At 41.7% G+C, this 22,972-nt stretch overlaps 1 protein-coding gene across 2 annotated transcripts in view; it reads left to right on the top strand.

The window, feature by feature from the left end:
- Positions 1-22,726, top strand: part of mrn (general transcription factor IIH subunit 4 marionette) — a 49,873-nt gene extending 27,147 nt beyond the window's left edge. The window contains exons 8-14 of one of the 2 annotated variants that reach the window (XM_050191404.3): positions 1,214-1,297; positions 7,021-7,153; positions 10,559-10,610; positions 12,554-12,632; positions 15,605-15,652; positions 15,747-15,887; positions 22,558-22,726. In XM_050191404.3, coding sequence (XP_050047361.1) covers positions 1,214-1,297; positions 7,021-7,153; positions 10,559-10,610; positions 12,554-12,632; positions 15,605-15,652; positions 15,747-15,887; positions 22,558-22,668 — 648 coding nt within the window. In that variant the 3' untranslated portion in view covers positions 22,669-22,726. Of the gene's footprint in view, positions 1-1,213; positions 1,298-7,020; positions 7,154-7,417; positions 9,657-10,558; positions 10,611-12,553; positions 12,633-15,604; positions 15,653-15,746; positions 15,888-22,557 lie in introns of those variants that run through there. The other variant, XM_055062031.2, reaches the window with a different exon arrangement.
- The last annotated feature ends 246 nt before the right edge of the window (positions 22,727-22,972 follow it).

Genomic DNA, 22,972 nt, shown 5'->3' with positions numbered 1-22,972 from the left:
CTTGGAGACAGTTCAAATGCAAAGGCCGATCCAAGATGGTTGGTGCCATGGTGCGCATTTAGTTCTTGTGTGTCTAGTGTTGGCGGTCGCGCAATCTCAAGTTTTTGAGGCATGGTGCGAAGCGTGTGCTCGTGTTGCGATAGCTAGTGTTCCTGGTCATCGAGTGAGATTTTGCCTGAGCGTGCATGACACTAATAGAACTACGAACCTTATTTCATGTAGTTGTCTCTTTACTATCGCCATCAATGCTTCTCCTTTCTGGTGAAACTGTGCCATTTTTTTCTCTCAGGATGAATATTTATATCTTTTTGTGCTTTCATTTTTAACTTGAGGATGCCACCTGATGAAGCCTGTGGGCACTAAGCGTGGTCAGCCATGGCGCCCAAGATTTATTGTGCCGCGCAACACAACTCTATAATCTCAGACGCTGTGAGCCATGCCGATGCATTGTCCTCGGCGCAATTTGCACCGTGTGTGCTGGCACTCATAACCTCGCTATTGTGGCCCAACCTTCTTGCAATTTGTGTATAAGTGGTTACTAACAAGATACTATCCACCAGGAATGTTCTTGGAATTTGTGAAATGATTTTTACTGGTGAAACCTCAAAACCTCGAATTAATGAAATTTGCAATTTAACTAAGTTCTTCGCTGTAAGTACAACTTTCTTATATCGAGGTACGACTAATAGCCACTTTCTGAGATCTCAGATTTCACACTCGACTACATTAATTTTTGAAAAACTGGTGGAACACAAAGCCACCAGTTTTTGTTAAAGTGAATGCTGTAAAATTGAAAAACTGCATATGTGAATACTATAAGGTCTTGTTCTGAATTTTGGTATGTCAAAGTTGCTTTTTGCAATACATTTGAGTACTGAAGTTCTTGGTGGTGCTTGGTCTTCTATGACGAAATGCCAAGTGTTTATTTGTCTTATATGCAAATAAACGTTGTGTTCCGCCTCTTTCCCCAATGTACCTTTTTGTTCCGCAGCTGAAGCCCTCCTAAGCAGTGAGAAAATGTCTTATATATAAAAAAAAATTTGCTCCTGATGAAAGTGAAATAGGACGTTAAAAAGTTGTAGTCTTGTTATACAAAATTCATTGTACTGTGCTAAGACTAACTTTGAAAGTAGTGACATGTTTCTAGTATTGATGTTGTCATTCTTTGCCATAAGCAGGGAGGGAGGAAGCAATTGGAATGCTTCTTTTTCAGGATTACAGCACTGAAGGCATGTCAGAATCCCTGCTAGTGTTCCTGCAGCATCTCAGGGAGTTTGGACTTGTTTATCAAAGGAAGGTCAGTTTGGAACGTGTCCTGCTGCATTTTCTTGGTTCATCTCTTTATAGTGGCACGCATTCTTATTTATTTTCCCGGTGACTGTCTTTCATCGGGTAACAAATGTTCAAAGTTATCGCCTAGCACAAGACGCGCCTTTCTGTATCGGAAGTTTCTCGAACGTTATCGCTGGCTCTACCTGTCGTTTATGTTGTTGCCCAGCCTTGTGTAATCATATTGCATGTGTGACGAGAATAGCAGTGTACATTCTAGAACTTTTGCGAGCACTAGCGATTACGCAGGCACGTTCAGTGAGTCGTGTATGAATAGCCGACGCATCTGATCCATAGATCAGATTCCGACGATCACGCTTACCGCTTTGTTGTGCTCTGAGTGTTATTTGTTTTTGTGGGCATAGGTTCGTGTAATAAAGAGTTACTTTTGTGACTCACTGTTCCACAGTCTGATTCTTCACAAGCTGATTACTTTAAAGGGCAAGGGTATGTCACTGCATCTTTGGATTGCTGTGATGCCGGAAGTAGGCAACGCATGCTTATAAAAACTTGCAAGCAGGTGCAGGACAGAATCAGAAACATGAAAATAAATGGACTGAAAAGATCATTTTTTTGGCAGATTTTCGGTCCTGGAGCCATGTCTTATTTTAAATACAGAATAATTTCCGTGCCCCAGAAGTGACTATGCACAAGTTAAATGCATGCGCTTTATCGACACTGCGTGCAAATAAATGAAAAGGCATGAATGATACTTTGTATAATCTTTACACACACTTGTAATTTGTGTACTTTGCATGCGCAAACATATGTTATATGCCGTTAAAGATTTTTAAATACTTTTAATACCTGTGGCACACGGGCTATTCTCAATAGCTGTTAAGTCAACAGCCTTCAAAATTCTGAAACTTTATTAATTCAACGGAGTTGTATCGCTGTTACGCAGCAAACTCTCTGGCTGTTCAAATGCTTCGTCAACCTGACACCCAAGCACCTGCATTGTGACCTAAAATTTAACAGCATTAAAAATTATTTTTAATGTCTAAAAAACACATTTTCATTTTTGTATGGTTTCTAAATGCCATTTAATTTCATTTATTGTAGCCTTAAAGGGCCAGAAGGCATTACATAAGGTGAGGGCTGCAGCAGGGTAGCACAATGTACTGGGCTAGCATAAGTGATTCATTCATTTTGAAAAGGCTATATTTTCAAAAGTATTACATGTACACACATGAAAGATAAATGAAAAGAACCACAAACTCGCCAAGTGTACACACCCTCTACAAATGTTCAATATATGCCGCTTTGGTGACACGACACACATCCAGATGATAACCGAGCTGATTCCATAGATTTTGTAGCATAGTCCTGTCAGTTGTCTGCATTTCAGCACTGATGCGTTCTTTGAGCTCGACTAAAGATTGCGGTAATGGGGTACATAAACAAGGTACGTAAACATTATACAAACTTGGTGAGTTTGTGGTAATTTTAATATATCTTTCATGTGTGTGTGTGTAATACTTTTCAAAATATAGCCTTTTCAAAACAAATGAATCATTTATGCTAGCCCTGTATATATATATGAAAAGAAACATGAGTAGCACAAGGGAAATGCATTTTGGGTAATAAGAATATTTAGTTATTGTACAACTACTCAAATAGAAAGCAGTGCAATAACCTGCAAAGCACTGAAAAGCTAGAAGAATCGAAGGCTAGAAGATTTAATGTAAGGGAGTGTTGTTATATTTGTTTTAGTACTCTGGCAACATTGAGTCTGCTGGCTGCAGGAGCCACAGTGTTTCTGCAATGGTGGGGGCTCTCGCTTGTTGCTCCAGGATAATAAGTTATTTTTACGTGATAAATCTTTCTTGCTACTGTATTCTTTTTCTTCAGATGCATTTTTTATGGTTCGCTAGTGTAAACAAGCTGTTGACCCTCATCAATAATGCTTACGATGGTCAACTGTGTTGACCTTTGCCTATTGCTTGAATGCCTTTGAGATTTTGACAGAGTTCTCGACTTTATTGACTACTTACTTCATGGTCTTCAAAACTGGTTATGTAGCAGCACTTAACTGTTCGAGCCAATAGGCCATTGATTCAAAGGCCTTCGAAATGCCTGTGTGTCATCGGTATAGGAATCATTTCATGAGAATTTAGCAGCAAGTAAGTGATTCCCTCATTAAGGAGGCAAATGATGAAAGCAGCTAGAGAGCCACACTTTTTTTTCTAGAATCTTGGCTGGGTGCGGCTCTTATATGAATTGGGCCAATGACGGCCCGCAAAAGGTTTGTACTGTTTCCGCAACTGCAGTAGAGGGTAAGAGAGGCGCAAATGACATAACATTGCAGTAAACGACCTGAGATGCCGGCCCATCGTCCCTGACCAGCGCTGACCCAAATAGGGCTCCCTTCTCTAGAGGTGACATGCCACCGATCTGACTGGAAACACTGCCATCACAGCCGACACGACGCACCACACAAAGAAATAATAGCGCAGTGGCGTCGGCCTGAACGGCGTCGACAGAAAAGCAGCTAACGTCCTCTAGTGGCAACGGAACTAACTTCGCTTTCCGGCGGGACGTTTTGAATCTTTTTCCAAAATTGCGCCCTCCAAAGTAGGGGTGCGGCCCTTACATGAGGGCGGCCCTTACTCGAGTATATGCGATATAGTGTTAAAACCACAGAAAGTTGAGCTAGTTGGCAGGGATTCATCGTTAAAGAAGTTAAGGCATGCAAGCACAGAGACAAGAGAAGAGAACCAGACAACACAAATGCCGGCATTTGTGTTGCCTGGTTCTCTCTGTTGTGTCCGTGTTTCCGCACCTTACCTTCCTTCACAATAAAAGTATAGTGATGGGATTGCTGTGCCAAAGTGCCAAAAGGCTAAAACTGTGGGGTCCTGCTACATTTAGCCAACATTGTGATAATCTGTGCCAAGACTTCACTTTTGCTATATTAAGAAAAAAAAAACTGAACACTCAGGTTCTGTCGTTTAGTCTTTCATGGTTATAGTGCTGCCATTTTGTGCGGTTGTGAGAGCAGTCAGGTGCGTTCTCTGGAGCTAGAACAGAAGAATCAATAATACATTGCTGAAGACATGAAAAGTAGGCTTCGAGTTTTGTGGTGTGACGTGAGACCTTTAAATTCTGGTTAATTTGAAAGGAACAGCGGATGACACTGAATTAGACTGATGATGGACGCTGTACTGAATGCAGCCTTTTCTGCATGTGAAATGTGCCACGTACTCCGGGACTCGGCAAGACTTGCCATGAGTGAGCATACAAATCGCGCAACAATCATGTGGTCACTGTGCTGTAGTCATTTGATCACTCTAATCATGCATTTAGCCTGTTCTGTGCATAAAAGTTAGCCATTGTTTGTCACTTATAGACCCTTTTCGTGGAGTAGTAGTTTGCTCTAGCGGAATGGTATGGCACTTTCGGCGACACGCCACATGTTACCTCAGGCGAAAGTACAAGAATGCGAAACCATTATTGCTTCTGCCCTGTTACTTTGTGATCATCTGTCAAAATGCACCTGGCTGATTGCTAGCATGCTATGTTCCAATCAGGCTGCAAAATGTGGTATGGTAGAGGGAAGACTATGCAGTAGTTGGCTGCAAAAATAGTGATTTGTGTATTAGGGAATGTAATGAATCTGTGTAGCGAAGTTCACGGAACGCGTATCCAAGGCTATGAAACAATAGGCTTCATGGTTACTTAAACTCCTGCAAAAAGACCTCCAGAAAGAAACACCCACAGGAATATTGCAGCAGTGATGTGCATGACCTCTTCAGGCTGCCCTTTGGTCTCGCATACTCACCCATTTTTGCATTCAATGTCTTCTTATTATCTTGTACGAAGCATCTACTATCTTGAAAGTATTTGCAAAATGAAGGGTTTTGTGATGTCAAAATGAATAGTTCTGCGACGTCCTCTTTCACGTACTCCATGGGTGGCAAATGTGCATGTCTTTGGCTGCTGACATGTAGTGAAAGAGTGAACTTTTGCTTAAGATTTACTGATAAGTCTGTTCTTTTGTAGCAGTACATAAAACTTCCAAGAATAGCACGATACACAGAAGTTTTCACAGGCCCATAAAAAAAAAATATTTTTTTACAATTGTTGGAATCCAGAAGTTTGGTATAGTTCTCACAAATATCTAAGAAAATCTTATTTCTTGTGTATGTGGTCATATTTTTCAACAACAAAAAAAAAAGAACTAAGAAATTCTCATTGAGACAAGTTTTCACTCACACTTAGCTTGGTATTGTAATTGGTGCTTGACCTGCCTTGTTTGCTTAGGGGCTTTGGCGTTGTGCTGCTAAGCATGAGGACGTGGGATCAAATCCTGGCCATGGTGGCCACATTTCGATGGGGTCAAAATGCAAAAACGCCCCGGTACCATGCATTGGGCGCATGTTAAGAGACCCAGGTGGTCAAAATTAACCCGTAGTCCCCCACTACGGCTTGACTTATAATTAGATTGTGGTTTCGGCACATAAACTCCCATAATTTATATTTGCATGTGATTGGTGTTTTCCAACTGACTTTCCATTCAGTATTTTCTAGGCTACTTTTGTTTATTGCTTCTATAAGCTGCTTTCTAACTATGAAGCCAAATGTGGACAGTCTCTGCATAGAATCTTGAAAGTTGGTACTTTATCAGTCTGCACTCGACCATGAACAAGGCTTTTCTCCTACAAGAAGTATAAATAAAATATGGTCACTTCCCTCCCTTGGGACAATAAAAAAATAGCCCTCTTCAGGATGGTTGTGTAATCAGGAATGCACAGGTCCAGTATTTTAATGTTAATGCATCTAAGCTTTTGTCATTGTGTCTGCTTGTTCTACTGTTCCTGCCTCTATGCACTCTTTTTTTTCTTTATAGCTGACATGTATAGTCTATCAAGCTTGATAGCTTTATTAACCACAAAGTTGAAATAATTTTGAAGTGAGTGAGCTCTTTGTTTGCAACAAGTTATAATCTGAGGCTTTTAAAAATGAGCTGCATTTGTCATGAACTCTGTGTATGAAGTCTGGCACAAAAGCTGCTTTCAAAGTGGACATTAAAGAGAAATACTAAATTAGGCTAGATTTGTCACTTGTATTCGTGGGACTGGAAATAGTTGTCTTACCACACTAGGAAGCGTGATAAGCCAGAAGGGAAGCAAAATTAAAACACAGGTGCCACTGACACCTTTGTCATGATGTCGCACATTTTTACAGCATCTGCTCAAAATGTTTATCAATGAAGAATTAGACTGCATTCAAAAGTCTGCAAAGGCTTATTATTAATATGGCAACTGCTAAAAGTTTTTCCAGCGCAAAGACTGCTGAAATACATGAAAAGGTAGTGAAATTCATGACTTCACACTGACATCCACGGTGGTGCAAGCTGAGCATGAAATTCATTAAGAAATAGGTTGGCCATTCTTTAATGACGAATAAACAGTTTTTGTGATAAATGGAAATTAAGTCTGGAAATGATACCTTGTCATTGTAAATGGATCGTACTTTTTCTTTAGTGTCCCTTCGACGGTTATGATTACTGAGCAGAGGGGCCAAAGTTAGTGTTATGCTTGTGTGTCACTTATGTTGTTGACTAAACTTTTAATTTTGCTGCAGAGCAAAATAAAGTGCATTTTTAATTGAATTTGTACTAAATGGTGGGAAAATAGAAGGCTCTTTTGTCCTAAAAGCTCATTTCAATGTTGATCTCACCTTTATCAGCGGAGGTCAGGTCGATTCTACCCAACACGGCTTGCCATTAACCTTGCATCTGGACTGAAGGAGACGACCCTGCGCAGCTTTGAGGCAGGTTATATAATGGTTGAGACCAACTACAGGGTGTACGCATACACAAGTAAGCCCTTCCTGTGCATGGTCACATATGTTTGGTATTCACAGTTTTATTACACCTTTGCAAAATGTTTTGTTCTTTATTGCAAAATGTGATGCATACAATGTTCTCCCATGCACAATTATGGCCTCCCTTCCTTGGTCTCCCCCCCCTCTCCCCATCCTTCTTACTTTCCCTAAAACCAAAAGCTATCCATATGGAACAGTTTGCATTCTCTGGTGTGCAGTCTAGGCTCGTCAGCAAATAAGTTTCATATGCCTCACACAGATTGTTTGAATCGACCGAACCGACGCAAGGCAAGCCATGGCCAGGTGCTGAACCACTGGGCCTTAGGCCTATTGTGGCAGCAGAATATTGATGGCAGCTTTCAACTGCAACCTGCAGAAAAAATAAATTGCTTTGGTTACTGTGGTGCTTCTGTTTCATCAAGGTTACGTTTGCAGCTAGTGGCAGCTGTAGCAGTGCTGTACACCTCTGCTGTTCTTATTAGATCATATTGCGCCTCTGTTAACTGCATGCATGTGCTGTACATGATGGTGCACAGCATCCATGCACAGACACAGTGCATATTCACATGTGAAAAAGACTCCATACAAAGCAGGCCTTCAGCATGCAATAAAGGGAGCAGATACATGGCTCTTTAACAGTTTCTACGAGTCATATGAATAGTTAGACAAGATTTATTCAACAAAAATATAAAGGAAAACAGCATGTATATTACTGCAAATAATGCATCCTTTTAGTAGAGGTAGTGAGTGCCTTGTGTCACTTTAAATTACAGTCAAGTCAGCTGCTTTGCCAACCAGCTTTGGTAGTTCCTTTAGGGGATATAGAGAAGTTCAACAAGATGTGTTTCTCAAGTGCAAGATATTCAGTTGTAGGATGCATAAGGGAGCCTAAAGAGTTACATAGCATTTAAAATAATTTGATTTTTTTTTGCATTGCTGAGAAGTACAGACCCCTTAAGCACCTCCAAAAAATTGCCCTCTGCACTTATGTAGCATGCCTGATGTCAATGTGTCAAGTACTATTGCATTAGCATGGCCACAATGATCTGCTGAGCCATGATTGACAATTCTGAGTCGGTGCCTTGACTGCACACGATCACGTTTTGGCTGCAGCTCTGCCTAGGACATGTATTTTAAATAGCTGACTCTCAGTTGGGCTGTTCTTGTAGGCAGACTTGTGAAAAAAACATTTGCAGGTAAATACTTCAAGGAATTTACTAATAAGAGTGGTGTCGTGGAAAACATCCACACTACTAAAATTTGGTTTGACTGAAGTTCAAGTGAAATTTATTTCAGTGGATTACATTGGCAGCTTCTTGGGGTATATTGTAAATGTTAATTCATCTGAATGGCTTTGTCAGATGGTATTTCACTGTATTCATTCTTCCATTAATTTAAGCGTTTTGAAGGCCTTGATGGACATTACAAAGTGGGGATAACAGGTAATAAAATTGGCAACAGTGATATATATGACAGTTCTCAAGAGATATTATGATGCGAACTGCTTTATATTGGCAATCTATTGATATCGCTATCCATTAATATTGCAAGCAGTTGGAACCAGTTTACAGTTGAACCCACTTATAGCAATATTGACTAGAGTAGTATATTAGCTATGACAGTGGACAGCTGCGGCACCATCAGTGCCTACATATGTTTTATGGTAAAATAAATTCCGTATTGCAGTGCTGCCAAGCGCCATTATTGTACTGTAGCAATAAGGTCTGGCATGCGCTAGCCAACATTAAATAATTGGAAGGTCCAAGCAACATGCAAAAGCCACCAGCACCATCCCGCAACTTCAACCGATCCATGATGCACCTTTATGCAACAAGCACGTTAGTCAGCCTTTCCCCCCTCGGAAGAGGTAATCAACAGCTCTCTATAGAGCTGATGGGCTGAAGGTTGACGCATAAATACAGAAGAAGTTTGTAGAAGCGGGAACTCCCAGTATCTCGTTCCTCCAGGGCCTGGTCCCAACCTATTTCAGCATTGTTGGTCACACGACCCATGTTTTTTTTGCATTGTAGGTCATGCATAGTCAGCTGCTGCAGCTACCATAGCAGTGTGCTTGGCACATGGCACCATATTCGCCTGTCTATGGTTCTCTCCCTTTGGAGTTTGTTTATGCAACGATGGAGGGCACTCCAACATTGCCTCCGCTAAGAGTTGCAGCACAGTCAGCAAAAAGAAAACATACAGCCATAGCACTTGAAACATTGTGCAACATCGGGAAGGATCGCAAGAATGGCAAGAATATGCATGAGTCGATGGAGAAGTACCAGCTTTCTCAGCCAACGGTTTCTCACATTATCTGCTCCTCAAGCATGTTACTTCCAGACTAGAGCAATGTAAAGAATAGTGGATGAAGGAGGATTCAGCAGTGAGCCCATAAAGATGCGAAGGATGCTCCTTGCCTGAAGTATCTGAAGTTTAAAGTTTGTTGTTTGGCTGCAACCCAACTTGACGATCAAGCTGCTAATGGCAATCTGGTTTTTTTTTAGAGCATGGTCAGAGGTCCGCCCTTCCACTGTGAAGAACCGCTTCAAAAAAAGTGGGCTTTGTTTGGGATGCTGCAAGTGATGCAGAGGCTTGAGAAGTTTCTGCTGATGAAGCACTGGTCAACAGCAGTGGTCAACAGCAATGCGTCGGTGTTGTAGGATTTTCTGGATTCCAATGACATTGTAGAGACTTTTAAGCCTATGATGGAGAGACGATTCTTGCTTTGTTGCTAGAGTGTGACAACATTGACAAAAGTACATTGACGACATACAAGAACAGCCTGCCAAGTAATGTGATTTGAAGAAGCCCTGTACACAATTGAGTCCTTCCAGACTTCACTTTTGCTTAAGACCTTCTACTTCAGTGCGTGGAAAATTTAGACATGCTTCGAAAAGATATGTGGACTGCACGTGAAGCAGGCGAAGTTGACCGATTATGGACTTTCTGCTGTGAGGCAGTAAGTACTGTGAATTGTTCTGTGTGACATGATAAATCAATGGCTTGAAATAGGTATAGGCTTGTTATAACTTTTTTTCTTTAATGTAACCCAACTAGAATAATCATCAATTACAGCAATGACATTTCTCTGGCACCTCAATAGTGTTGTAAGTGGGTATGACTGTATATACATTATGGCGGCCGCATTTCGATGGGGGCGAAATGCGAAAACACCCGTGTACTTAGATTTAGGTGCACGTTAAAGAACCCCAGGTGGTCGATATTTCCGGAGTCCCCCACTACGGCGGCCTCATAATCAGAAAGTGGTTTTAGCACGTAAAACCCCATAATTTAATTTTTTAATTTTTAACTGTATATACATTGTGTCATTATATATTTTTGGGGTAGTAATTATAGTCATGATATCAGACTGAGATGTCGCATGTTTTTGCATTTTCAGATTCTCAACTCCAGGTGGCCCTGCTAGCATTATTTTGTGAACTCTTGTACAGGTAGTGTGTATGATTATAAGCTTTTCTTCTGTGCTTAGTTAGCGTGCAACAGCAGTCACATATTAGACACAATTATTCTTTCACGTTGAAGTGTTTTATGCCAGGCTCTACTGAAAATCTTTCCCATGTGTGTACATTACGAAATCGTCATCATGCAAATCTGCGAGATGGTGACACTTTGCCTTTTTGTGCCTACCTAGTGGTTAGGAAAATAAGTATAGAAAGGTTAGAAAGATATGTTTCATTAAAGGAATTGTGCTCTTGATCATGTATATTGTTCAAATGAGGATATGTGGGTATCATTTGTGTTGATCACTAAGTACGGTTAAACCTCGATGTAACGAAATCTGTAAAATTTTCAATTTGCTTCATTATATCAAAATTTCGTTGTATTGAAATTCGAGCTTTTATGCAAATAAGTACATTCGCCAATCAATTTTTCTTTTAGGAAAGGGGCTGCAGAATTTTCCAAATTATTGGGCAAACAAAAAATGCAAATTTGAATGAGAAAACAATTCATTTTGATAAATTTGGGAGTAGGCAACGAATGATACGGTTTCATCCCACGTACGTCAACGATATCTTCACATTGGCAGTATGAATTAAGCGAAGCCAGCCACACTTTCACGTGCACTCTGCCCCCGCGGCTGATTGTGTTGCCCGCACTTGGACGACACTATCAGGAAAAGTGCCAGCAGCAGGGAGCGAATGCTTTGTCTGCCTCTCGTTCCAACGGGTCACCGAAACATGAGATTACGCAACCTCCAATACTAAATGCGCGAGTAGATAGCTTACATGGTGCCATGCCATCTCGGCATGCCCACTCTTTGCACATGCGGCAGCGGCTGCGTATGCGTTCAGTCACGCTTACAGCCACGCACAGCTGCAGCCGAGACGCGCACCAACTTACCCCCCACACCGCCCCGCCCCTCGCTAGCACTTGATCGAATTATCGCGAGCTTGCTCCCCTGCCCCTCTTTCCCTTTGCTCGCGTGGGAAGGTGGCACTCGTGCAGCCACCATCTTTCTTGCCTCACCCTTGCACACTTTCACTCGCACCTAAACCATACAGTGCGCGGGGCACACTAGGATCTTACTGCACTATGGAACATGATGCGGCTCCTCTTCGGTGGTCGCTATTGTCGTGCGCGTGCGATTTGAGAGGTGCATTTGCAAGCAGCCACTTGTAATTCAATCATTTGACCATCTGCGTCTGCAGAAGTTTCCATTTATTGTCCCGGCAGTCTTTTGCGGCGGCAGTGAAATTTCGTTATATTGAAATCGCATACGAACATACTTCGTTATATTGAGGCTGTAAATCAGGGTGTTCTATGGACAAGAGGTTATGAAAAGTTAAATAGTTCGTTACATTGCGAATTTTGTTGTATCGAAGTTCGTTATATTGAGGTTTAACTGTATTTCATAGACGACATGGCCGGCAGCCTGGAAACCTAGAAGGGTAGTAAAGATGATAGTGCTTGGAAGTGTCTTTGCAGTCTAACTTCATTGGTGTCTACGAGCAATGGCGTTCCTGGCATATTTCTGGCACTTTTCTTTTTTAGGTGATCTCCGACAACAACTGTCAACCGCTCAGTTGTACCGCTGCAACTCGTGCCTTTCAAAATCCTTATGGGTGCTCGCTTGCAATGCCATCAGAGCTTTAACAATACAGTTTTGCCACATACGCACCCACTGTTGCATGGATGCACCTGTGACGCCTAGTAGACTCCAGAGTGCTGTTTATGCGGTGCAGCAGCACAGGCCTCATGTGCTTGCTATTGCTGTCATTGCTTCACCCTTCAAGCGAAACTGTAAATAATAATAGACTGTGCCGTAGAATGTGCAACGATGCTGCCACTGCTTCTTAGAATACACATTTCACTTTCATGTTATGATCAATTCCTCTAAAAGAGGGATCAACCAATTTTTTTTTATTATGCACAGGTTTCCGAATCTTGTTGTTGCCAGACTTACAAGAGAGAGTGTCCGGCAAGCACTTCGTAGTGGCATTACATCAAACCAGGTGGGCTACACATTATGGTTTCTGTTGGAGGTTATGTTTTATGCGTAACACAGAGTAAGCAAACATGAGTGCTGCCAGTTGGGCTAGTTAGATTTCATTCATTCTAATAAGAAGAGCACAAACTTTAGGGCATGAGCACAAAGATGAAAGTGACTCATCATCTACACTACGCTAGCTGTTGTTTGTTCTTAACTGATCTAGCCACTTCTTATCACACAGAGGTCCCTTATTTTACTATTTGCATGTGATTTACAGTTAATTGAGCACAATAAAATGCAGGGAAGAGTCTTTTATCTCGGAGTAAATTAGACAGGAGTGCCAACTCCGCTCATCTGGAAGAGACAGGTCCTGAAACGCCAGTTGCTGGTTCACAGCATGTTCGCCACACAGCGCTAGATATGGGAGAAAAATTTGGAGCGGGGGGGGCTGCTCCAATCAACCGATGGAGTGTTCATGTGGCTGCGCCAAGCTTGGGGCTCTCGGCCGTTGCTGTAGCAATAGCACTAGGCCATGCCTGGCCATGCTCGCACACCTTACACATTCGTCGTGTTGTCTTTGCGGCGCATGTCCTGATGGCAGTAGCGCGCATAAGTAGTGTGTTTCACGGAGAGACATTAGCAGACGAAACATGTCTTCATTTCATTTTAGTTCATTTACTCGAATTATACCTTATAGGCTCCATGCCGTACCCCTATTAAGGGAGGTTACATGGAATTGTGCTAGGCACAGGAACAAAAACACGGAAAATAAATGAAATGTGAGGACTATGCAAGACAAAAGAAAATATAAAATGGGGGGATACAACGGCCCTCTGTGTGGTCTTGAGCTGTGTCAGAAGAGAGTGAGAACAAGCTTTTAGGGCAAGGGTGCATCTTATTACTGTTTTTATTTGAGCATTGTTCAAGTAGATGGATGCTTCGCTTGCTTCTTTTCTTGCGATGCTTTTTGTGTTGGCCGGCTCTCTCCGTGCCCTGTGGCAGTCCCATCAAGGTGGAGGCTTGACTCTTTCTGGATGCAGAAATTTCTCTGGAAAAAGTGAATTCTGACTTGCGCTTGAAGAGCTTTTGCTGTTGTCATTTCATGCTGTAGAGCTGCTTGAGCCACTTCCTTTAGCAAAATTGTCGTTGCAAGGCATATTCAAACCATTTTCTTGGCTGAGCAGACCCCTGTAGCTTCCAGGCTGCAAATCGTGGGAATCATCTTCTTGAAGGCAAGGCTGAGAATTCCCATTATGGCACGTGCCTGAGTAAGGGAACGCGTCTATAGTGTGTGCTGTTGTAGACAAATTATTGTCCTTCTGCCTTTGCATCGGCTTCTTGTGGTTGCTTCTGGCATTCAGCACCTATGAGTTGGACCTGGTTTCCCTCGAAATTCGTAGAAATGGTTTCCTTTCGAACTCGATCAAGGGACTTTCTTTTCGTATAGTGGGCCATTCTCTTTATATTCACCGCAGTACTTATAAAAAATAAGGTGCTGCTCAAATTGTTGCACACATACTTTTGTCTTTTGCTTTAAGCAGTCACTTCAATGAATTTTCTGTCATCACTGTTGCAGCAGCGCAGATCAGAAGGTGCTGCAAAGACAGAAAACTTCTCTCATTCCTTGCCATATCTGGATTTATAGCGAGCTGCAAAACACTTCAGAATTGACTGTTCTGTTCCGACTTTTCAAGCACAAGTGTCAACACACCTTGTTCTCTTGGGTATAACTGTATGCATAGTAAATAAAGCGCCAAACACTGAACGTATGTAGCATGTAACCTTCACTTCCATGCATATGTTTGGATGTCAAAAACGTGTACTTCTGCTGTATCGTTTAGTAACAACCTTATTTTTCATCTGCTTTCTCTGGGAAAATATACAAATGCTTTGCATACGAGCAGAAAAAGCAGGGGAATGTGCTCATTTCCTTTTTTGTTTATTCATGCGCATATAATTTTGTGTTTATTCGCTGTTGAATTGAGACGCCGAGGACTCGAGTTTGTAACAGATGGCAAGCTGAACACGTGCTGCCCTGCCAGCTCCGCACTGCCGCCGTCGCCGTTCTCCGCCACTATAGCACATTCGCATATGGAAGCAAGCTGGGGAATGGTTTCCACACATCTCGGCAGACGGTGCTACACAAGGAGAGTAGTTGGCTGGGCTTGGAAGGAGAGGAGAAAGCACGTGGGCGAACGCTAGGAAGTGGAGCAGAGCGAGAGAGCAAAAAAGTGAACCAGGTGTCCGGTGTCTGCGACTCACAATTTGTCACGAGTGAATGCGCCACGCGGTGGTAGAGTCGGCGCTCCTGTCCACCTTACTCCGTACCTTTTATGTTTGTATATGAACAGATAGATTTAGTTCTGTGACAGAGAACGTATCTCCATGCCCTGCATTTTGTGACACATATAGCTGTCACCTTATTCCATTATTTGCTTTGTTTCCTCAGTGAAGTGAGCTTTTAAGTATACTGTGCCTTTCTCATGGGCATTTGTAACTACATTGTATTATGGTAAGCAAGAATAAGTAGCAAGCGACTTCTGATAAATGGTGTGATTATAATTAAGCTCATTGCCATACCTATTTATTGTGATGCATTAAGTATGGCTATTATAGGTAGTAAAGCTTATAGGCTTGTAAGCTTATAAGCTAAGTAGTAAATATTATTTAAATTGAGATGTGCCATTTTCTGCTGCACATTCATTTAGGTTTAGCATGTGCGTGTTATGCTTGTTTGGTTCATTGTCTGAGTGTGTACATGGCTAGAAATATGGAATATGTTGTATTAAAGTATTAACTAGGTTTCAGCTCTTTCCCATGCCTAATCATTTTTCATATTTGCGTGGAGCTGCTAGAGTGTCTTAGGTTTCAATGGTGTGAAGAATGTGTACTTGTTAGACTGACTTTCAAAAAAATTTAGTTTATCGCTATCCTCTCACTTCTGGCTTGCAAAGGAGCATCTGGTTTTGAGAAACTCACCCATCACTTTTCCAGATCATAAAGTTTCTTCGAATGTATGCACATCCTGAGGCTCTCAAGCAGGCAAGTGTCCCTCAGCTGCTTTAATGGGTACATTTTTACCAGAAAAAGTGTCCAAACTTGCAAAACGTATTTATTTATCTCCTTGCCACTGCAGACACCTGTGATCCCAGCAACAATCATGGATCAGCTTCGGCTCTGGGAAATGGAGAGAGATCGATTTGTGTTCCGTGAAGGAGTCCTGTACAGCCAGTTCATCTCACAGAGTGACTTTCAACTCCTCAGGAACTATGCCTCGGCAAGTCGCTTGATACCTATATTTTCGGACATAAGATTTTTCGCAAGGGACAGTGACTGGCTGGAACGGGAAAATATAAAAGAATTTATCTCTCGTTAAATGCAGTGGACAAAAATTCTTGTGGTAGCATTGTTAAGTACTGCAGTGTAGTTCACTTATGATACAGCGGTGGGACAGCTGCGCTGATTGTGCTGAGAGTAAGCCTTTGTGCCATCCTCCAAGCACCATCTTAGCGGAAAATTGCACCAAACCTGTGCCAAGAAGGATAAAAGCTACCTTGCGAGTAAAACAAACCAAAACCTAAAATGTGATATCGTCATCATCACAATGGAGGTGAACCGAGTGGCCATAGCCATGGATATAACCATGGAGGGAGGAAAAAAACTAGGAGGGAGTGTCACGTGACAGTCTTAAAGACTAGTCATAAAATATATAAAGGAAATATAGGCTATTGTCACATGATAAGCAAGCGGCACTTCACTTTGATTGTGTTCATTTGCATCTGTTGCATTGGTTTCATCTCGCCTCTTAGGTGTGAAGGCAGTGGGGTGAAAATTGGCAAGAAAAAAGTTTTGCAGGTCCAAAGCCTGTGTCAAAACTGTGAAAACATGAAGATTTCAAGGAGTTTGCACGGATGTTGTTGCCTGACACTGATGCTTGACGATGTTTGCTGTGTAGTGCTGATGTTCTCTTTCGGCTTTCCATGTTCTTGGAGGTCGGCCTAGTCACCTCTGATGGTCTTGTCTCACCACCACTTCGATTTGTACTACAAGATTGCCTGTAAATACTTCCATTTGAGCTTGTTGCTTGGCATGATTGATGCATTCCTGCTTGAGTCATTTTGTCTACGTTGTGTGTGCTGTGATAAAGAGGTGCCAGACAACCACTGCCAAGCAAACCCGGTAGAGTTTCTTATCTAAAGAAAGCTTCACTTTAATAATCACAGCAGTTGAAAGTGCGCTTTGGCTGATGTGATGAACCTTAACAAGTGTGTGGAAACGTTAAACCACGCGTGGGCATTGTGCGTGGGCATTGTGCATGGGCATTGTGCATGGGCATTGTGCATGGGCATTGTGCATGGGCATTGTGCATGGGCTTCAAGGCGAGAGCGTTGGTGGTAAGCTAAGTGATGCGGAAATTCTGTGATCATGTGCCAGGTGCCCCAACCTTCGTCCATGCTTCAAGGCAGCACACTTAAAGCCAAGTGCGATGTATGCAGTAGCAGAAAATTGCGTGTTCCTTCCTTTGTGAATGTGATGGCAGGTGCCAGTAAAAGTTAACAAGATGCAAACAATCCCTTGAATTCCTTGAATCCCTAGCAACCTTGGAGCACTGAGTTTCTGTGCGCCACCTCGCAGGTAGGCCCCTGGAAAGAGGGAGAGGTGGCATCAGAGGAGGTTGGCTTGCAGAGGCTAGCTTAGTGACATCATGCTCTCTCCTATTTTCTCTCTTTCCTTCATGTATATAGCTGATGCCATTGGTCCTCCATTTGCTGTTTTCACTCTTTTGTTGCATTTCTTTCTGGTGGAGGTTCTAATGTTCTGCCACTGTGCTGTCTTGTTTATGCTGTTTGTAGTGCAGTTCTGTATTCCGCATGCTACTGTGGTGCGGAGCTCACTTAAGGAGGTTGTTGGATCGAAAAGCAGCTTCGGGTAATGTTCGTTCACATATTGTTTAAAGACAGTACACTTTAAAGACAGTACCTTGTAATACACGTACTCAGCCACTAGCTAGGAGGAGGAGAAGGAAAATAGAGGAAAAGACAGGGAGGTTAGCAACTGCTGACTAATAATTTACTGTTTGTGGTGATTTTCCTTGCTACCCTGCACAATTGGAACAGCAGATGTTAAACAGCTTTAACATGACCCAATGCACAGTTATGCATGCGAGACTTTACACATTAGAAGTAAGGAAACCTCTGGACGCTTTCACTGTAACTTCGGTTTAGTCATGCACTTCCCTATAGGGCGTGGCTTTTATTACATGTCCTTGTTCTGCTGCTTTCTTTTCTTTGTTTTTTCTCGTTTTAGGCGTGGTGTATGTGCAAATTTCTATTGTAAAAATGAAATGGTAGAAGCGACTTTATACCGACATATGCGCACTGGGAAAGGTGTCCTAATATAAAAAAGTTGCAGTTTCCCCCAAAAGACAAAGCATTTATAGCGGTAGCAAAGTACTAGACAACTGCACGAAGCAAGGTTCGTAGTTTTATTGGATGTTTATATATGCAGTAAACTTTCGTTTACTAATATGTTAGCAAGTGTGGTGTCACGTGTACCTGGGAAAACATCAACAGATCTCACTAGATAACCACAAACGCTTGCTATCACAACAATAAGAGTGGCAGCAGGGACGAGCGAATTCCCCTTCTTGCTGCTTCTCACTTCAATGCAAACTAGGCGTGCAAGAACACAGGCATACATCAGCTATCACAGGCAACGTCAGCTATCTCAGCTTACTTAGCCGTTGTAACCACCTCAGATTACCTCCAGGACAGGGTGCATGTGGTCAAACTAGATGAGGAGACTCCCACTGACCTTCCCTCTCCCACTCCCCTGCACCCATGAGAAGATGCCGGCACGCTTTCCCTTGCACACTTACAGCATACGCCGTATGGCCGTGTTCTTATCACACTTGGACTTTATATGTTTATACAGAAACTCATGGCGATGCTGACATTGGAAATTCGCCTGGTGTGTCCATGTAATTGCAATCACAATAAAATGAATCAAACTGGCCTTGTAATCCCGAATGCTGCATTAATACCCATAAAGTCGGCTCCGCTCTATTTGTTGGCTATTTCAGGTAATGTTGAGATCATATGGTGTACAGATGTACATTTGACACTGGGCCAAATATGCCTATCACTGCATCAAATCGGCTATTTGCCTGCGCCAAGATCTGTGCCGAAACATCAAACCACTACTGATGTCAATACCACATATAGTGTTATATAGGTTATGGTGATTTGTCGCTTTAGCATTACTAACTTTTGTAACAGTCTTTCTCAAATTCTTTTTCGGAAAAGCTGCTCCGTATTAAGAATAAAATAAAATCGCAAATGTCTCAAAGGCAAACAGTGCTTATGTTGCACTAGTATTACTGCGGACTATAACCTCTGTTTACTTATTGGTTTGATGCAAAATTATATGCAGCCACGAGGTCTGCTGTTATAGTGTTTGTGACCCAGCTGGATACTAAATATTGCTGTCGTCAAGTTCCATCTGCTGCAAATGGCCAACACACATTTTCATATAGCTTAAACACTAAAATTTGTTTTAGTTTTCTTAGTTTAAGTGCTAGTGGTGGCATCTTCAGCGCTAGACCATAAAACCACGGCCAGGCATAGTGTAGCTAAACAAGAAAGCAAAAGAGTGCAGAAGTTGTAGTACTCAATAATGCTGTGGCGTGCCAAGGTGGTGGAAAATAAATGCTGACTTTATGCAGGTGTGCAGTGTATCGGTCTATATATACGGAGTGCTCATTTAGACCATACCGAATTTTATAAATCACCTGTGGCAGATAACGTGATTGTAGTCTTTGAGTTGGATTACTTGAAGTGGTGGACATTACTCATGAAATCGAAATGCATAATATACTAATTAGTTGAAAAGATTACTAATTAACCTTTTAATTAGTTACATTACACTGCATATTGCAATTTATGGATTGTGGCTGGTGAGTTAGCAAGGCATATCTACTGGGATTGACTTTTAAAGATTGCATGGGTTTTGAGATACGCGCAGTGCAACTTGGCTAAAAATGCATTATTGTTCCGCTTACTTTTTCAATGAACTGTTGTGTTGTGCATTGCAGTACAAACGTAACTGGAAAGCCCATGTATTTTGTCGCACACTTTGTGAGTGAATATCTCGAAACTGGTGTCGTCCTTAAGATTTGTTTCAAGTGAATATGACTTCCTAATTCAGCAGCTACAATTTGCAAACTTCGATATGTGCCCTAATGTACCAGGGTTATACAAAAAGTAAGGGCCATTTGGTCCTAAAAGATATATATATTCGTTAGTAAATGTTTTTATTGTCGAGTTTAGTACAAACCTACTTCGCTTTTCTACATAAGCACCCTCAACTTTTAAGCAATTTTCGTACCGCTGTGCCAGTTTCTTCAGTCCGTCTGCACAGAAGTTCACCGTCTGAGAATCGGAGCAGTTGTCAACGGCAGTCTTGAATTTCTCGTCTTCAAACCATTGTCCCCCAAGCCACTGTTTAAGTGCAAGAAGAGGAAGTAGTCACTTGGTGCAAGGTCGGGATTGTAGGGTAGGCGTTCAAAAAGTTCCCAGCCAAAATCTTGATCTTCTCCTTGGTTTGGGCAGCGGTGTGAGGATATGCATTGTCATGGAGGAGGACAATTCCGAACGCCAGTTTCCCGCGCCGTCGAGTTTTGATGGCAAGTATCAGTTTGGTGAGCGTTTTGCTGTATACGTCAGCTGTAACTGTGGTCCCACATTCTATGAAATCAACCAAAAGATTGCCCTTTTTGTCCCAGGAAACGATAGCCATCATTTTTTGACTCGAGTAAGGAGATAGCTTGAATTTTTTACGTTTTGGCGAAGAGGAGTTGCGCCACTGCATTGATTGTTGTTTTGTTTCTGCAGTGGTGTAGGATATCCACGTTTCGTCGCCTGTAACAATGTGCGAAAACCACTCATCTCTGTCTTGTTGGTAGTGGTCCAAAAACGCCGATCCACTTGACATTCTTTGCTGTTTGAGTTGGTCGGTAAGCATTTTTGGTAGCCACCTTGCACACTTTGTGATGTTCGAGCTTTTCAGTTACAGTTGTGTAAATTGTAGTGCACCCAACAAGAAGAAATTTATCAGCCAGATCATGTCAAGCTAACCAATGTCAAGCTAATCGCAGTTCCTGGTCCTCTTGTGGAACAGTTTCATTGGTCTGAATGGGCCTGTCACTCCGCTCTTTATTGCGCACATTTGTGCAGCCATTTTTGAAGTCTCGATACCATTTTCTGACCTTTCCTTCACTCATCACTGTAGGTCCGTAAGCTAGGCACAACCCCCCATGAATTTGAGAAGCTGATGCTCCTTTTGCATGCAAAAATCGAATTACAGCTTACAATTCACAACAGGCGGGAGCAACGATTTTCACGCACATTGGGATTTTCACTACTGGGCCAAAACAATAACTTCATTACCTTTGTGAAGAATTAACAGATGGTGCAGCACAAACAAGACTTTATTTAAATTTAAGCAAAGGGCCCTTACTTTTTGAATAACCCTTGTAATTAATAAAAAAGTTAATTAGTGAATTATTGTTAATTCACCAGTTATGCATATCGATTTCTCATGCGAGTAATGTCCACCTCTGAGTAATCCAGCTCAGACTAAAATTATGCATCTGCCACAGGCAATTTTCAGAAATTCTGTATGGTTAAAAAAAATACTTAGAGCTGGCTATGACTTCATGAAGTGGCAGTATAGGCAAGTTGGTGTTGCTATGATGGTCTCATTTGCACACTTTGTGACCATAGCTGTAAGTGAACTGCACTTTCATTGTACAACATTATTTTTTCATTACACAGTACTGATTTAGGCTTTTGTACATTCTGTAGCTGCTATTTTAACCATATTGGCTACAGTAGACTTTTTGACGTTTTTGCATGAGATAAACACCTGTGAAATGTTTTCTAGCAATTATTTGTATGCCTTGTGTTAAAACTTACAGCTAAAATTTGAACTGTATATGGTAACTCTTGCCAGTTGGTTTGATGCCACAGTGTATGCTGATCACAACTGCCCATACAATGTTATTAATCAAGTTGCTGACATCCATTATCATAGTTAGCTTAAGCACTTTGTACACTTACTACTATTTCATTGTTACCATCAGGATGTGTAACAAAAGGTGCATGCTGTAAAGCTGAGCAAGGTGAATGGCACTGAGGAGTTGACATTACAGCAGTGGGAATCGTCTGACGTATAAATTTTTTTTTTTTTTACATTTTAGCATTGCCTTCTCTCATGATAGTTGGAGTGCTGCTGTTTCAATGTTGTATAATGGTCAGCACGGGCCGTGGTGGTTTCATAACTGCTTTTGCGAAGCCAAAGCTTGCAAAGAGGGTTCCATTTACCAAAGTTCATAGGTAATCATTGTGCCCCTGGGCTGCCAACAAAAGTTGGTGTCTGCACATCATTTATCTGTTAGTTCTGCCTAAGTTTTGTTCAACCAGAGTGCACTGTACGTGCATTGTACCTAATTAATCTTCATGCAACAATTTGTATGTGTTATTGTACTTTTACCAATTTAAATGGGGATGTGAGTGAACATGTCACCATATTTTGTTTGTTGCTGTAGTTTGTATGACAGTGTGTTTTTTTTGTGTGTGGAAGCCTAACAATGTCTCCCATGAAATGTTGCAGAAAAGAAAATTTGCACTAGACCAAATTTTTGTGCAGGACCAAAATGCAACTGTGGAAGTCACCTAGAATATAACAATCTTTATTTCTGATGAACTGCATGTCTCCAGTATGAACCAAGTTTGTTAACATGCTGCTTTTGTTTGTTTAGCAACAGGACCTTTCTTCAAGCTGTTTTCTTGAGTACTGCTTGGTTGCACCAAATAGTGAAATTGGTAGTAGGTAGTGAATAGTTTAGCAAGTTGCTGAACAGTGCGTTCTTTCTGCCCATCTTGCAGGAGCTGGGCGTCCTTATCTGGGACAATCCAAGCAAGCGGGTCATGGTTGTGAATCGTAATGGCCATGATGAAGTCAAACGTTTCTGGAAACGGCACCGGCAAGACCATTGACCCTATCATATTCATTGTCACTCAGATTGTGAATTAAATATACTATTTACTCATTTAATTTTCTTATGGTCTTTTGTAATTTCTAGATAGAAAAGTCTTTCAGAAAGACTTTGTCTTGTTCAAACTTCAGCCAATTTTTGTACTGCCAGCACACCTATGTGTAAGCAAAAATTGCATATTGTGGTGCTAGGAATTGGTAGTCTTATTTATTAGCAGCATCTGTTCAGATAAATAGGGTCTTTATAGGGTTCTGAATAAAATTGTTGGATGCATTGTGCGGCACTGCACTCTAACTTTGCTATAA

This window comes from Dermacentor andersoni, chromosome 1, assembly GCF_023375885.2.
Source record: "Dermacentor andersoni chromosome 1, qqDerAnde1_hic_scaffold, whole genome shotgun sequence".
Classification (NCBI taxonomy): domain Eukaryota; kingdom Metazoa; phylum Arthropoda; class Arachnida; order Ixodida; family Ixodidae; genus Dermacentor; species Dermacentor andersoni.
The sequence above is the reverse complement of the archived record's forward strand: the minus strand, read 5'-3'. Positions and strand labels throughout refer to the sequence as shown.